Raw genomic sequence first — 17,696 nt, 5'->3', positions numbered from 1 at the left:
GATTCCTTCACAAATACAGATGAAGCAGCCCCATAACATTTCACCCTCAGTCCCCAGCACAAGTGAAGAGGCTGAAACAGAGAACAACTCCTGCTCTCTGCACAGGGGAACTCTGTCCCAGGGGTTTGGGCTCGTCATGCTGCCTCTCCTTCTGCGCAGGAGGGGGACATCAGCATCCCAGCATTTCTCATGAGTGGAGCAATCCATTTTGTCGATCCACCAGCTGGCCAAAAGGTGGAGAGAGTGCCAGGTTCCCTGTCTGCCTGGTGCTAACCAGCTGGCCCTGGGCATGCTTAGGAGCCTGCAGAGCCAAGCTGAAGGCAGGAGGCAGCGTGCAGGAGCTGGCTCTTAGCTGGATAGGAGTTGGCATCCTTACCTGGCCCTGGGAGCTATGTAATCCGTACAGTTGCAGCTGGGGATCTAAGGACTTGGCAAAGGGGGCAACCTGCCTGCCAGATTTATTTTGGTCTGTCAGGCAAGGTCACCAATTAATTCCTCCAGAGCCTTTCAGTTTGGTCGCATCAGAATTTTCCAATGTGAAGAACTAGCATTGACTGATGCCCAGCTTCACAAAGGAAAATAAAAAAAACTGTATGCAATGTGGGTGGTTAGACTGAAATCCTAAATACTTTCTCCTGTACCTGTAAGTAGCAAGGCCTGTAAGTGTCTAATTTTCACAACTTGTGCAGCTCTCCAGCACCCTAAAGAGCATCCTTGCATCTGCTCAGAAGTGTTGGAATAGCCACAGGGCTTAGCCCTGTCTCATGCAGGACAGATGAGGAGCCTCACACTAGATGTCTTCCCTCAGCACCTTTAATCTGTGTCAGTGAGACCTACAAAAACACAGTATCTGTGGTTACACTCAGTCAGTGATACAACAGTGGTTTCCACCTATTTTCTTACAAGGATTGAATGGGTTGAACAGTCACCTGAGATGTGAGACCTAGATTGAACACCGGTTCAGACAAATGAAAGTTAGATCGTGTGATACAGGTAATCATAAGAGACAATTAGAGCACTATGTAGCATGCTATAGGGATGTCCAGATTAGGATCAAATGGAAGTGGTACAGCTGCATTACAGAGTTTAACGGTGAAACAGCATTCAGAGATATCAAGGTATCTGCAATGAGTCTAAAGTAATATAGAGAGGTTAGTGTCATGGTAAAGTAAGCATTTTACTGCTTGTTCCAGCCCTAGCCTGAGTTTGCATCAATCTCTTATGCCCATAGTGAATCTAATATGTATATCATCTCCAAAGTCTCATGGTCATGAACGTATTTTAAACATTAATAGTTTTGTTTGGATCATGTAAGCAGGAATCTAAGTTGAATTCTAGTGTTAGCTTATTCAGCTCAATTTCTTCTTTGTGTTCCTTTTGATGTAATTATCTTTTTATCAGCTGGTGAGAAAACAAAGCATCAAAGCGTCTCTTGCTAGAGTAAATTTTCAGCCACATAAGAGACAGATATGACTGTTGCTAAACAAGGCACTTAAACATTGCTTTATGTAATGTCTGTAAATAACACTGGGTTACTTCGACTTGCAAAGATTAAGATGATATATGGACAAAATAATTTGCGAAAAAAAAAAAAGATCAGTTTGAGAGGTGCTAGTCACAACATTTCATGCATTTCTCACCACTTACTATATTTTGAAATTCATTTCATTACCCAGAAGATTTTAGGAGTCATGAAAGTGCTCTGAAGCTTCAGAACAGAAGTTTCTGAAGCTTGAGATAAAACAAGGATGTGGCAAAAGCTCATGGGTCATTATTTCAGCACCCTAATTTAGCATTGTGTTTGTTATGGTAACTCTTGCAGAGTTCATGCAGGACTCAGGGCTTCATGCTGTCTGATTATTCTTTCTTCAAAGTATCACAATCTGCATTAAGGCAAAGCCAAATACAGTAGAGAGCATGGCTATCTAATAACAGGACCGAAGTTGACTTACACATATCCTGATGAGTCCCAGTTAGCTGCTACTGTGAAGAATTTTGGTTTCATGTAGCCTTGATTATACAGATGGCAATTGGAGTAGTCCAGGGTAATCTGCAGAGGTTTTGGATGTTCAGGCTCCTTATGGGCTCTGAACTCCATCCTTTCCCTAACATTAAAACCTCACTTTACAATGACTGTGTCACACATGTCCCTGGCCTGGTTTGTAGTCATAGATGAGTGAAAGGTAACAGAGAAGGAAAACAGTGAGAAAAGAGAGAGAAAGTCTGTAGAACTCTGAAAGCTTCCACAAGCTGATGTTTTAACATAGCGTACAATCTGAATTTTAAAGCTGCCTGAATAGCTTCCAGTCTGGGTGCACAGATACAGAGCTGCCTTCTTCCCCCTGGCTCAGGGGTTGTTCCTGCAGGTTTGGTGAAGGAATGCTGGGATGCCCACATTTGTCCTCCTTAGAGAAGCTGAACAGACCAGTGTGCAATGATAAATGGGAAAAGAAAACTGAGGTGGTGGAAGAAACAGGCTACGGATAATGAAGGGAAGTGCTGTGATCAGATCTATCTATGTGTGTATATAATTCCTGCTTCCCCAAATCCATCTGAAAATAAACTTAATAATATTAGGACATATAAGTGCTCAATGTGAATTACAGCTAAGTGAACTGCAAGGGAAAAAGCAGGAAAACCAGGTGGTTTTTCGTGCATTAAAGCATTTTGAGGTACCAAAATAACAGCCTTTCAGACTGGTTGAAGAAGGACCATAAGTACTCTTTTTGAACATCTTTGGATTTTCTAGTAAACTGTTCTCCCAGCCCTGCTTGCAATATAATTACTGCCTATCCAGCAATAACAGAAATGAGAATGTCTTAGGCAATGTCTTTTTCCTCCAGAGACAATGTGAAATGATGCTCAGAAAGGTACAGAATTGTAATGTACTCACAGGAAAAAAAACACATAGTAATCAAGTGTGGAGGTTAGTGGGGAAAAAAACACCACCTCAAACCTTGATTAGAATTTATATAAAACTGCCTGGAATGTATCAGACCTATAAATAAACCTGGAGAAGAAAGATTTAAACTGCTGCTAGTAAACAAAAAAGCCTGTAGATGGCATGAGAGACCTTGAGATTCAACATACAGACTGGCCACTAATAGCTACTCTCCTGCAACCTTCTGTGCTGTCTCTGGTTTTAGCTCTATCGTATATGCTGGATTCCCGAGGTTTCTTATTCATCAGCTACGCTTAGATCCACACAGTGCATTTATTTTTAGGGACAACTAAAGTTCATTTAATAACTCATTTAAACGTGCTGAGTAAAAGCCTGGATCTGTTGAGTTTAACCATTGACTTCAGTGGGGTTGGAATTGTCCAAGTTATTTTTTCTTTTTTGTTGGTCGTACTGGGGAGCAGGCATTTCGCTTCCAGGAGGAGTCTGATATTAACGGTTTTATCCTTTCCTCTCATACTGCAGATCCTTTCTCCAGGGCACAATGACTGAGCTTTCCTGAGAGTCACTGTGTCATTTAAAATTAGTGAATCAAAAGAGCCTGGTCTGATGGACAAAAGGTTTGTTGCCTTTGTCTAGGATACAAAAGACTGTGTCTCCAACAGTTTTTTGCCTATCTTACTGTAATAGCAGGATCCAATTCTAGGCTTTTATGAATAATCCACTAAGGTTTAACCAAAGCTGACCATGAACAAATTAAGTACATTGTTTTTGATTTTTTTTTTTTTTTTTGCGAATGTATAGTTATTTTACAGTTGGATGAATCTGAAAATGAAAACCTTCAACCTAGCAATAAAATATACTCGTGTGGTTATGAGATCTAGTGGAAAAATTTACTTTTCATCTGTAGAATCACTGAAGAACTTGCAAAAGGCATACGGGACTATAAATTCATATGCATTTCTGACTCCATCAAGTAGGTAAGTAGTCATATCCTTCTGATGCAGAAAATGAGGCATGGAAATCCCCATCCTCATGCAAAACCACATTACAGAGCTGTATAGGCAGAATTAGGGCTCAAGCCTTGCCTATGCTTAGACCTGCATCTTTTTTTCTGGCACTCATGTTTTTAAGCAATACTGGAGTGCATATATATTTCCATGTTTGTTTTCCTTGTTTACTACAGTAAAGTCCAAAGTTCATTAATGCGTATCATTTAGAAGTACTAGGAATGAAAAGTAGAGTGTATAAAAGCTCAGCCTGTGAAATATACATTTTAATACTTGGTAGGCTACATAACTCTTGTTTGCGTTATAAGATAGGACAAGCACGATTTCTAAATGAGGTTTAAATCTGGACTCTAGATATCCTCCCAGATGAGTTGGAAATGTCTATGTGGCGCATAAGAAACTCCAGAAGAGCTTTTTCACACTTGTACTGTTAATGTTCTTAATTCTATTGGCAAGATGGGGTGATTGTCAATGTTTTGCTTTGCTGTGCCTGGTGCCAACCTCTGGCTTTACTAACGTTCATTATATTTGGATTTTACAGCTGCAACATCAATGGAATCAGTCACGGGTATTCAACTGCCTCAGCAAGAGGGTGCCAATTAACAGGAACCAGACAGAGATGAACGCTGCCCCTTCGAGATGGAAACAGGAGGAGCTGCGTCTACCCCATGCCCTGGACAGCCCAGGTGTGTGCTTAGGTTTTTCTAGTGACTGCTTCCCCTCTGTCTGACCCTGCACCCAAGCCTGGCTGTGTTACTTGTAGGGTGATGGGGCACAGATTCCTTGGCCAAGGTCTGCCATAGGGGACATTTTTGTCTTTCCTTCTTCGTGTCTGGGAGAGTGTGTGATCTAGGTGTTTCCTTAGGATTGGTGGGCTCGAGGCACAGCAGGCAGCATCCTGCTGGTGGGGGCTTTGTTGTTTATTAATAGCACAGCCAGTGGAAGTGCTGACAGAGTAGCTTCTGCTGGGGGAGAGGCACGTGTGTGGTTTTAGCATGGGAGATACCTTTTTCTGCCATCAGCAGGAAGAGACGTGAAGCCACTCTGGTGGCTCCATTTAACTGCTGAGGCACTGGAGATGCCTTTTTGTCAGTGCAGGAGCCAAAGTGGTGCTTCGCCAGGGACAGACCTTACGTGGCATGCTCAGTGATTTTTAAGACTGTACAGGATGTACTATATATCATCATTGTAAAAGAGGCTAATTTAAGGCCATTGATCAGGCCTTGAAGTTTTTTTCCAGTGAGTTTAACAGTTTGTAAATTGTTTCCGGGAGAAGGCATTTGCCTTTATGAGTTGCTTGTATTTTTGGTATTGTATATCCCAGCTTGATCATTGTTAATTAGTGTCATGCTTCTGTGTTTTACTGCAAGCAGAATTACTTCACTTACTAATGGCTCTTTGCTGCTGCTAAATTCCTATTCTAGTAGTTGAGCATGAAAGTTAATTTTTCTTCCCTCACTACATTTCTTCACTGCCTTTGTCTTATCTGAAGTGGTTGACTGGCAAAAGTTTCTCTTTTGTAAACAAGCAGATTAAAAGGAAAGGTGTTGGATTAAAGACGGCAGACTCCAGTCTGATCCTATGAAAGTCAATGGCAAAATCTCCCATAAGTCACAGTGAATACAATACCAGAAAGAAAAGGGCTCTCAAGGTGTAATATTAGTGTGATTTTAAAGGGAAGTGGAATGTAGTATTCTTTCTTTCTCTTCTTGTTTGCAGCTACCTTTTTTTTTTTTTTCTTCAGTGTAGCAATCCTGATGAGTTAGCAAAACACAGCTTTTGTACAGGGAATTTGTGAAAACTTTATTACAAATTAAAACAGTGCAAAAGCTCATGCTATTGGTCTGAGTGAGTTTGAACATGCTTGACAGCAAAAAAAGCTGTTGAATAGAGAGAACTGGCTGTCTGAATAAAGGCCCAGTATATGTGAAGGCTCTCAAACACAGCGTATAGACTAAGTAAAGGCTGAGTGAAGGGGAAGGGGCAGGTAACTCTCTTGTGCCCTCTATATCCCTGAACTGCTGCTTATCCTCAGGAGGCTGGGAGAGTACTCAGTACGCTGAGGAAAAACTGCATCTTGTTTAATTTCAAGCTAGTTTCAAGCTGCACTGAGAGAGAGCAAGAGAAGTACTACTTTACTCATGTTTCTGCTCTTGAACGAAAAGCACTGAAAAATGTTATTCTGTAATTGTTCAGCTATTTAGTCGTCAGTCCTCCTCTTTCTGATAACTCAGTTTTTTAGTTAGGAGAAGCATTTTCTTTAATGACAGCTTCCTGGCAGCATTTGGGTTCAGCGCTACCTTGCCCATGCTAAGGCTTCTCTTGGAAGAGTGTGCTGGCAGCTACTGCCTGTTATGGAGCACGTCACAGCTCACCGCACAGCCGATTTGTGTCCAAGGGGAAGGGATATTGTGCCATCACAGGGGGTGTGAAGGTGCCACCTAATCTTGCTCCCCTGGGGTGGGAGGGAATTGCCTTTCTGCATAGGCCTAGTGAGAGCTAGCAGATTGACACTCCACTGGTTAAACACAGTCTGACTGTCTCTCTTTATTTTAGCTTTATGATGCTATTGATCTTACATTTATATATATATATATATATTATTTTTTGGAGTATTTGGAATGCTACCTTATGTATTATTGTTCCCTGAAGTTTTTGAAGGCATCATTTTCATAGATACACAATAGGAAATGGTAAACCAAAAAAAGAAAAAAAAATCCTATTCATACTTTTAGCTCATGAAGTAACAGCACATCCATTGAAATTTAAATCAAAATGGTGACTGTGTCACACACTATAGCTCTCTGGAAAGCTACAGTGGGAGTCTAGCAGTCCAATTCATTCCTTTTTAGAATGTACTAAGGCTAATGGTCTTGCTGGGAGTAAAATGTATTTTTTTGCAGAATGGTTCCAAGAACAGACTTTGCTCTTTACCATAAAACATAAAAGAAAACAAATGCTTACTGTGTCTTTAGTATGCTAAATATGAAATTCTCTACACAATGGAATGTTAGCAGTAGCCGTAATCATGTTTTCCTTTCATCACCTAGTGAACATAATTTTAAGAGAGGACTGCTGTAATTATATTTCAGATAAAAAGAAGCAGAATTTCTGGATAATATTATAGTTGGTCTGATTGTTTTGTTGATAGGGAAAAATAAAGACAGAGTCCACATGAATACTTATTTAATGAACAACATATTTATTAAGCAGTGCAGACTGTACATAATGCATCTGACTTCGGATGCAATGCAGTAAGCTTACTTTCTTCAAGCACATTTCTTAATATTTTGCTACAACTATTACATTCCTTCTTACCTGACCAGCTATTCAATTATTTCTGTAATACATCTATAGCACAACACTAAGGAATTTAGCTTAACTACAGTCGCCAGTGCAGGTACAATCAATGTCAGCATCCACAGACTCCACAACATCCTCAGATGCAGATTTCTTATCGCTGCTTCTCTGCCATTCCAGCAGGCTTACAGCAGTATCTGTCAGAAGAGCAAAGCCATTGTTAACGAACATCAAGCAAATTAACACATTTCATGGAAATACTGTTTTGATGGCTGCCAACTCCCTCATCAAGTAAAGAATGAAAGCCTGCCCCCACAACTGACATCTAACTGACTCATTGACTTGGAGCAGGATTTTCATCCATGATATAATTACTATAATACTTCCCTAAAAACAAAACGAATAACATTTCATGAAGCACAATGACAACAGGCAGGAGCCAGTAAAAGTGCTGGAGGAGGTAGCCACTTTCAAAGAAAGACCACCTCATACCAATACACATCAGCAATCTCTTTTTATGTTATTGCTGCATATCACTGCATACTTCAGCTGATTATTTGTCGAAGTTCATCTTGAAGGATAAGCCCTTTGGAGAATTTTCAGAGGTTCATAAACTTTTAATTAAAGTTTCCCATATACTGTGAAATCTGACAGAGCATTGTCAGTTGCAGTATTAACCTTACCATACTGCTTTATCAACAGCAGCTTGAATAAGCCATTTCCTTTAATGCTGAAATAATCTAAATGGAATGATAATATTCATCCTCCCAATAAATATTCTTAGATAGTTGGAGGTTTATCATTGCAGCTGGAATAATATTAGAACATCCATTTAGATTGTTTGCATAATCACAATGGGTAAAGCTTTCATAATTTTACTTCTATTTGTTTTATCCCTCAGTTGATCAATACATTTTTAACATGCCATCTCTTATCACAGGGAAGTTGGATACCGCTGGGTGTGGGCTCTATTGGTCACTTTTTGATCTCCTGGTCACTTACTAATCTCCTGAAATGTTCACACCTTCCTTGGGTGAATTACTGTCCAACCTGAAGCATGGTAGTTTTTTTTCTTCTTTTCTATAACTACTTTGAAATTTAATATTTCCCAGAAACGTGCTTGAGATGCTTTTTAAAAAATGCATAATATTTTCAAGCTATGAAATGAGATCTGCTATGAAAGTCTAAGGTCTGTTTTTTACATACTTTGATTCTTGTTATGCCTGAGGGTACTCTGTGGGTCTGTCTATGTTCATATCTATGTAGGAAACAGTTCCCTGGGCTAACTGGATCATGGCTGAGTAACTATCATCCATATGGGTAGGACTTGTGGCATGTTTAAAATGTGAACTGGTATACGAATTTAGACATGGAATGAAATCAGCCTCAGTCAGGATCCTAAGACTATAGGCTCACTGATTTGAGGACAACAGGCAATTTTGCACCCTTCATTTGCACCTTTTCATTTTATCCTTCTGTCAATTGTGACAGTGAAAGAGTCCCTGTCTTTTGAGACAGCAGACTATCAAGTCTGAGTTCTCATATAAAGAGCTGAGAAAAGGTTTTTGTCCTGTGTATGCAAATACGTATTCACAGCTTGGGAAAGATGGGGATTTTCTTTCTGTTGCTTCTCCATGTCATTGATCAAAGAAAGAAAAAGGCCAGATTTTAAGGGCTGGCCCTGCATTCGTATTGAGCCCTAGCCTGAGGAAAAGCAATCACCTTGCTACAAAAACTCAAATGGCATCTTTTCCCTTCCTCCTTCTCCTCTTCCTGATAAATAAATAAAAAAGCCCTTGATTAGGAGTGATGCTAGCACACTTCCCAGCCTCTGGTTCAGTAAATGAACCAGAGAAGCCTGCAGTTGCTGTAAAAGCAGCAGTGGTTGAGACAACTAATGTATCTTTTTTTTTTTTTTTTTTCCTTCTCTGATTTTCCTCTTTTCTAACACATTTTTGTGAGAGAATGAGACAGCTTTATTACAACATATTATTCTGAGGCAGTGAGTGGCCTGGGGTGATGACATTTCAGAGATATAGACTTGGAAACACAAAAGAAATCTGTGAAACATGGATATGATAAGATTTTGGAAGTTTTTGTTTGTTTGTTTCTTAGGGTGTCTTTTTCTTTTCATAAAAGGATGCATCTAGCATCTATTCTCTTCTCAGGGAGCTATGAGAAACTATTAGTGCACAGTACCTATGTACTATGTGATCCATTAAAAGATTTAGGAAAGAATGCACCAGAAATATCTATAGATTCAAGGCTGGATTCTCCTCTCAAACTTGTATAACTGTACTGTAAACCTGTGTTAGATGATGCATTGCATCCATGACAAATTCGTATAAGTGAAAGGAGAAAAAGGCTCAATATTTTAAAAAATCTGGGGCACAAGTATGTCTGTATAAAATACCTTCAAAAACAAACCATTTTTTGGAACAATCTAGAGAACATTTCAGCAATGTGTTTTTTGCTGATGTATTGCACAGTGGCATAGCATGGCAGCCTAATCACAGCAGTCATGTCACACTACTTGACTGACTTTCAGTTGCCTTGCTTGCCCTGGTCTACACAAAATTGCAGGCTGTAATGTGCATAAAAGGACTTACTGTTGCTTATCACAACTTTATGGAGATCCTGAAAATGTGAAAAAAAAAATTATCGATCTCTGTTGCCCCTTTTACCACCTCAAATGTTTTTCTCAGATGATGCTACCTGCCATCACCTAAACTAGCTTTTAGCTAGCCAGTGCTGTCAGTGGTTATAGCAAATACTAATGGGATTAAAAACAGCAGCTCAGAGGGGAGCTGGAGCAATACAGGTTTGTGCGTGGCTGTGCTGTGTTTTTTTTTCTTTCGAGTACTCTGTCAGAGCTCCTACAATATGTGACACAGAAAGAGAAAAATATCATACCTTTTGGGAAACAGTGGAAGCCAACCTTAACAGAAGTTTTTTCGATTGGAGTACAGTCTTTCATACATTTCAGTACTGGGTCAACAGAATAGCACGTAGACTCCTCTCCATCAATAGTAGGATTTCGATTCAGCTTCACATAACTGCGCTGCAGTTTGCACCCTAAGAGGAAAAGGAAAGTTAGTTAAAATTGTAGAAATAAATCCCAATCGATCCTTGCAATAATAAAGGTCCATATTTTCTCTTCAGCTTTTATTAAAACACAGGTCCCTGACAAACCATTCTCACAGTAGCGAGGTTATCAAGATAGGATGATAATAAGTTGGGGGATAGAAGAAAGATTCTGAAAGGGGAGCTATTTTTAAAATGTAATTGCACAATATAACCCAAATGGAATCATGTATATCCAGTTTTTTAGAACTACATAATACACAGAAAATAACCTCTCATGTCTGAAAGCTATTAAGAATAGATACTGCAAGCACAATGGCTACTTCATTGCATTAGGAAAAATGTCAACTGTTGTGAATGGATAAAAAAAATGGCAGCATTTATATAATAACATCAAGGATAATTTTTGTATTGGATGATTTTTATAATGCTGCAATTATCTCACTAGAAAGGTATAATGTAACTTAACAGGATCCAAGCTATGACTCTGTTTTCTGACATACTGATAAGTACAATTCTACTGCCAACGAAGTCAAGGAGAAAACAACCATTAACTTCAATAAAGTTGTTTCAGGTCCAAGGTAAGTGGAGACCTGTGGAACAAAACTGTATTGATGTTATGGGAGACCATCATTATTCTTCCCGCTCCATGTGAGAGGAAATTCTTACCTTAGGAGTATTTCTAAATATTTCCCTGAGATTGCACCCTCGGATGATGCAGAACAAAAATTTAATTTTGATCACTCTGAAAATTTACATAATCTTAAGATTTGACCTACGGCATTCATAGTATGCAACTTGTTTTATTAGATAAAGTCTACAGACAACAGATGAAGCTGCCTTGTCTCAGTGGTGAAAATCACACTGACTTTAGTTGAGGCAAGATTAGGTCTGATTTTGCCTCTCCAAGAAAAAAGCTACTCAGTGTGAGAAATTATAGTAGAATCAATTATTTAACATTGAACTGCACATGATACAAATACTTTTGCTTTATTGTATATTCTCTGTTTTTATAGGCACTGTTTTAAACAGTTAATGAAGTTACAATGGTTATATATTGCTATTGTCTTTTTTAAAGTAAAAGATATATCGTGCCTTTTTTTTTTTTTTTAAATTCTTTCCAGTTATTGGCAGAAGAAAACTGAAATTGTATTCTCCCCAAGTATAAATTGTTTTTAGATCTACTCACCACCAGAACAGGTTTCTTCTAGCAATACCCATGAATGAACAAAAGCAGAAGAGCTGTGTGCCAGTTTATGATTTGGCATTAGGAGTTCATTGTGCTTTTCTCTGTCATTATTTCCACAAACTCCACAGGTCTTTCCTCTCATCCATGCAGCAACAGTAACCTATAAAATAACACACCTTTGTAGTGAATACTGAAGTGCTTGTCTGTTACATTGCCAAGGAACTACATGGGAAAAAAGCAGTAACCTTGAAAAAAAGCCCCATACCTTAAGGATCATTCCATCAAAAGTTACATTCTTCAGTCCATGTGTTGGAGCTTCCACAATAACTGTTGTTCCATTTTTATAAATTTTAATATTACCTGTAAAAAGATAGTTGATCATCATAAGGTGATCTGTCTAATTTTAAATTAATGGAAGAACCGAGTAGCACAAAATAAGTTAAATGCCTTTTCCTTCACAGACATTGATCATTGACACATCAGCAGATCATTGTTCTGCTGCAGTCGGAATGTCTGTTTTGTTTTATTTTGTGAGAGAGAAAACAAAAAAGGAGAAGAAATGATCTCTTAATTTCTAAAAACATTCTACTGATATTCCCTGTAGTTGTAACTGACTTTTGTAACCAGTCTATTAAGTCTTGAAATGAAAATTGGTGGTTCTCCAGCAAATATCTGGCCCAAAGCATATAACTGTGAGTATAACAAGCACTTTTTTTTTTTTGTTTAAAAAAAAAGTACAAGCCTGGACATACTAAATATTTAAGAATTGGTTTTATTTACCCCTCAGTCATACTGAAGAAAAGTAAGACTGCATCTTCTATGGAAAACACAGGATTATAAATGAATAGAAATATTAAGAAAGTCTCTAGTTTTTCTTTGAATTAATCCCACTTGTATTTTCTTAAGATTGTATTGCTTCTGTGAAGTTTATAAAAACACAGTCTTGAAGATATTTAGTTTCTAAATCAGACCAAGAAAGGTGAGTATCACAGTTTACCTTTTTCATATTCAGAATCTCCACTGTGTAATAGTACCGATTCTTCATTGCATGCCACAAGGAGAGATGAATTTGCTGCAGGACAGATTGTGATGTTGCTTGACAGAAAAAAAAAGAAAAGCCAATGGTTAATATAAAATGTGAAAAATAGAGATATCTGTGACCACAGCTAGCAAACAACCAATATGAACATCTGGATTTTGAATGAATGACTGAGCTGCTTTCATTTCAAAATGCAAAATTGATTGGGACTTTGAGTGTTGAGATTCAACCTTTAAAGAAAAGACAGCGTGGGGTTTTACGGAGCAGGTTATCAGAGGGTGACTGTGTAACTGAAGATAGGGGCAACTAAACCAGAGTTTCAGCTCAGGATTCCTCCTGAAAATCCCGTCTTTCCCCAAATATCCATCTACAAACTAGTTTCAGCTAAGAGTGAGATATTTCCCATCTCCAGACTAACTTCCTGAAGTTTTGTATTTAATTCTTGAGACTTCAGGATAAATCACACTTACGCTGAGCTTGTATTTATGTGAACCTCTCTTGAGAAAGACTGGGGATCAACCTTTCTTGTAGTAATGATGAATCTTGGGTGTTCAGTACAGTCTTGGGCCACTATCAGGTTGCAGCTTTTATTGAAAGAATATGTATGGCTCATGCGATCAAACGTTTTGAAATTTCCCCCGCTGATTTCACATGTAGCTACAAAACAAAACAAGTAAAGAAATGGCAGATGTGACAGTGGCATGCATAATGCTGAAAAGTACTGAAGGCTGCCTCTGATTGGCACTACCCAGCAAAGAGAAAAGAAACTTCAACTTCTCCTTGGCAGAAGCTTTCAATGTTTCCAGAGTCTGTAACACTAACAAATAGCTAACAGATGTAGGCTATATTAGTATTGATTTTAATGGCATGCTAAAAAAAACCCCTCAGGCTAGCAGTGATTAAAACATACCAAATTCTTGAGAAATTAGACGTAGTAATCATGACAAAAAATAGTTCATGTTTCCTGCAGAAGTGTTAGATACCAATCATTTAAAACTCATATCAATCCTTTTTGAAGAAAATAAACAGGGCAGGAAATTCATGATCTGTCTTGTACCCATAAACTGATGCCTCTCGATGAAGAGATGGCACCTTCTTAGAAGGTGCAAAAGACAATCTCTACAGCTTGCAGACAGGAATGATTCCTGAACTCTGGAGATTTACTTCAATGTGAAGTCTCTTCATTCACCTGCCGATAAATGTGATTCTAAGTGATGGAATGAGCTGTTGAGAAAGTAGGGTTAGAGACACTAAGCTTCCCTAGAAGACCACTACAAAGAAAGAAAAGTCAAAATCATAGCAGGGGATGGATCTACAAACATTGCTTATTCACGAGACAAGCATATCTGCAATATTTACATTGATCTTCTTGTGCTATTTGTGAAGCTATTTCAGGAAAGACATTCCAGGCAGTGATATCTCGAGTGTTATAAGATGAAGATGGCCCTAAGGGCAAAGTGAATGGCATTCGGAGTCCCTGATAGTAGAGTGTTACCTGAAAAAGTAGAAATGAAATAACATTAAGATAAATTGAACCATATTGCTCATGACATCACTGCAAGCAAAGAAACAAAAAAAAAACTCCTCATGAAAAAAATATCTTGAAGATGTGCTTATGCAGTTGCTGTTGTTTTAGTCTCTACAGGATTCATCCAAACTTCAGGCTTTTTCTGAGGAACCATTGTCTACTCTTACTCACTTATGAGAAATTGTTAAGAACATTGCAAAGTATGAAACACGGATGAAGTTTAAGTGATAATAAAGTGAATTCTTAAAAAGTTAGCAATTTAAGTAATAGTTTGATGGATTAGTCTGGAAAAGTAAACAGCATCCATTAAAGGTTGAAAAGTGGCATGATGTACCATAGTGGTAAGATTCCCTACTGTAGATACAAAATACATTTACTAAGACAATCGACTTAATGCCTAATGTGCCTACTTCTTCATTATTGCGTAATAAAGATCCTGCAATACTAAAGCACCACAGAAGGTTAAAGACACAGTAATTTCTCTGTTTATGAATAGCTAACTGTTTTTAATTTACTGCAGATACATAGGAGAAATCTTTCAAAGCGGTGCACAGGGATTTGGTGGACAAGGACCAATTAATCAGTGGGATTCTGCAGATCCAGCCTGTGCAAGCTGCTCTGAGAATTTAACTAAATGTTTCAGTTTGTTTAAGCAGAGTTGAATCTGTGGCTGCTGTAACTTGCTCAGACCTGTCTCATCAAGTGTGGTCACTGCAGCTGTGGGACTCAAGCACAAACATAATTAGATGCTGCACATTGTTGCAGTGGAGTGCAAGATGTTCTCAAGGCCTTCATTATCTGCTCTGAGGCCCCTATACATCCCACAGAACTAGTCATGCTGGGTAAAATGAATAAAGCTGTGAGTGCAAAGCAGTCATATTTGAGGCAATTTGGGCCTAACCACTGCTCTCAGCATGGAAATAAAGTATTTCACTACAGAGTTTGATTTTCAACTTCTGCTTGTTGCTACGTTGCACCAAAGCAGTACAAAATCAAGGAACAAGTATTTCAAGACCCATGCAGTTAGGTATGTAGCAGCTTTTCTGAAAGGGTAGGGCTCACCTTTTTTTTTTTTTTTCCCCTCTCTCTCTTTTTTTTTTTCCCCTTTATATAAAGCATCAAAGTGTTATTAGTTGAAAATCCATTCAAGGTAAGGAAAAAAAATAAAATTGACACATACCCCAGGAACTTTAATTACTGTATCAATTGTTCGTGGAGATGTTGCAGCTGCCCTTGCTATAAATTCATGAGATGGATTTCTCTGATGTGCCTCTGAGAAGCCCAACATGAGTGCTGCACCAGGAACATATTGCATGAATCTAGAGATAAATAAGACGTGACAAACTCAGCTCCATGAGCAAAAACAGACATTGAAGGATGAAGATTATTGGCATTTCTGTAAAATCAGCGAAACAGTGGGAGAATTGAGAAGTCAAAGAAACCATACTTTGGATCAAATTAAACGGTTGATTCTATCCAGAAGAAAGAAGTTGTTTTTATTTTGATAATTTAAAATTTTTCTTTTATTTATTTTTAATTTTTGAGACTGAATCAGACATTTCAAAACCAAGAGCCATTTTGAACTGAATATCAAATTATTTAATGAGGAAAATGAAATTAAGCATGTCAAGTTTTTAAGTATTTGAGAGATATCTCTTAACGTGAAACATGAGGGGGAACTAGAACACATTCACAAAATACTTTTGTACCATTGAACTGTTTTCAATCAGTGCATTTATAAAACCAACTAGTGTAAAAAAAGCAACACAACAGTTTAGGAAAGAACAAATTACATACGTTGTGCTTGTCTTTTTTATCCAGGATGGCAGATTTCCCCACTGCACCTTCAGCTGCATGGCTGGCTTCCTTGCCAGTTGGCCTGTTGTAGCCATGGCTGCTATTCTGTAGTCCTGGCATTCCTTGCCCCATCTCAGTCTAGCCTTTACAAACAGGAAAACAGACACCCAAATTTCAGAAAAGAATCATGGAAGCACGTTTAGTCTTTTCAAAATACAAGTTTTTCTTCTTTCATGAAACTTTGCATGGATCCTTTATGTTCCCAAGTCTTTCTTTCACTCTAAATAGGCTCAGATTTGCCATAATTTCAAATTATTTCCTTAAACTTGGTAATTTAATAATCAGTATATATTTTTTTTCTGATAGAAGTCTGCACTAAAATTTCTATTAGCCTTCCCCAATACTTCTTGTTTTGAACGTCACCCTACTTATTCAATGCTGAAATATCAGGTTGAATCAGTTAATTGCTGCTGCAAAAAGCAGGGGTTTATAAATTGTTATCCAAAGACCTGTTCCCTAGAAAGGGGCTTGGGAAGCACAGCACAAGGAGGGGTGGGAAAAAAAATAAAGGAAAAAAAAGGAAAGACCTGTAGTTTAACCTATTCTCTCTCAGACATCAACCCATTATCTAACCTTAATTTTTCCTATTATTTCACATAAATCCTAAAAAATAGGACATTTCAAATGCCTTTGAGTGATGAATCTTCTGAAGTGAATTATGGAGCCAGCCATTCCCAGACAGGCAAACTCATATTGGAACAAATAAATAGATAGTAATGAAGCAGTAATATTTTCAAACTTTTAAAATATTTCTACGGGTAATATTTTGATGTATCTTGAAAATCAACATTTTTTGACAGATTTTGAAACATTTTTTTTTTTTTAATTCAAAAGGATGGTGAAAGGAATGGATATTCTCTGAAATTTCACGAAAGTGAAATATGTATGTTTTCCCTGCTTGGACCTCCTAATCAGCAGGTGCTCTGTGCTTATTTAAAAAACTGTGGGCTTTTCAGATGTCTCACTTGGCAAAGCTGCCTGTGTACTTACCTGTGCTTTCAGAGGCAGTATTACAGCATCAGCACATGCTTTCCAATTGGTTTCAGCCAGCTGAACCACAACTAGTTGCACATCAACTTTGGCAGCATCAGAACGAACATATGCTGTAGCTTGATAACCTTGATTTCTGTTGTCACTCCTTACTGCCTGTGCCACAATCGTAATGCCAGGTGGAATTACGTCTCCCAGGAAGTTGCGCTGAAAAACAACCCCCAACCATCTGTGCTTAAGTATTTCAGTGTATTCACTGGAGAGCCTACAGTCCAGTTTATGTATGCTGGTAGCAGAAAGCATTCCTCATCGTTCATCCGTTTAGTTTATGGTGCGTCTATCTATATTGTCAATACTTAAGAATAACTTTGGTTTCAGTCTTAATGATTTCATTAACACCAGGAATTTTCAAAGAAGTGTTTGCTTTGATAAAGAATCCAAGACTCTTCCAAACTATCTTTTTATACTTAAGATTTCGTGCATTATTGCAATACTCTAAATAGCTGCCTACTATATGCTAGGTATCTTCATAGCATTATACACATTCACAGTCTATTTTACTATACAACAGCTCCTTCAAACAAATTGATTATTCTGAAATCCTTTGTAGTAGCAGAGTTCCCAGAGACATTGCCTGCATTTGCAAGGCTACTCTTGCTGTTACAATAAGTAGATACATTTCCTTAATACAGTTACAGAATACTGACTGTATACTAAAAATAAAGATGAACAGTGCTTAATAGGACTTTATATTTCTCAATCAGTAATGATCATGGGTATTCTGATTTTAGTTATTCTCA

At 38.1% G+C, this 17,696-nt stretch overlaps 1 protein-coding gene and 1 long non-coding RNA gene across 8 annotated transcripts in view; one reads left to right on the top strand and one right to left on the bottom strand.

Moving 5' to 3' along the window:
* Positions 1-6,883, top strand: part of LOC310903340 — a 36,366-nt gene extending 29,483 nt beyond the window's left edge. Inside the window, exons 3-4 of the long non-coding RNA XR_014587468.1 lie at positions 3,810-3,879; positions 4,451-6,883. This is a non-coding gene — a long non-coding RNA (uncharacterized lncRNA). The remainder of the gene's footprint in view (positions 1-3,809; positions 3,880-4,450) is intronic.
* Positions 6,884-7,114: 231 nt separating this feature from the next.
* LOC310903338 (vitellogenin-1) overlaps positions 7,115-17,696 on the bottom strand; it is a 45,131-nt gene continuing 34,549 nt past the window's right edge. For 4 of the 7 annotated variants that reach the window (XM_083846426.1, XM_083846427.1, XM_083846425.1 and 1 more), the window contains 10 exons: positions 16,897-17,103; positions 15,847-15,989; positions 15,230-15,368; positions 13,881-14,016; positions 12,992-13,178; positions 12,480-12,577; positions 11,748-11,842; positions 11,483-11,642; positions 10,123-10,284; positions 7,116-7,406 (listed from right to left, as the gene is read on the bottom strand). In XM_083846426.1, the coding sequence (XP_083702552.1) occupies positions 7,288-7,406; positions 10,123-10,284; positions 11,483-11,642; positions 11,748-11,842; positions 12,480-12,577; positions 12,992-13,178; positions 13,881-14,016; positions 15,230-15,368; positions 15,847-15,989; positions 16,897-17,103 (1,446 nt within the window). In that variant the 3' untranslated portion in view covers positions 7,116-7,287. Of the gene's footprint in view, positions 7,407-10,122; positions 10,285-11,482; positions 11,643-11,747; positions 11,843-12,479; positions 12,578-12,991; positions 13,179-13,880; positions 14,017-15,229; positions 15,369-15,846; positions 15,990-16,896; positions 17,104-17,696 lie in introns of all 7 variants that reach the window. The other 3 variants (XM_083846430.1, XM_083846429.1, XM_083846431.1) reach the window with 2 other exon arrangements.

This window comes from Anser anser (assembly GCF_964211835.1).
Source record: "Anser anser genome assembly, chromosome: 8".
NCBI classification, from domain to species: domain Eukaryota; kingdom Metazoa; phylum Chordata; class Aves; order Anseriformes; family Anatidae; genus Anser; species Anser anser.
Note: the sequence above shows the minus strand (reverse complement) of the source record. Positions and strands in the feature narration are given on the sequence as shown.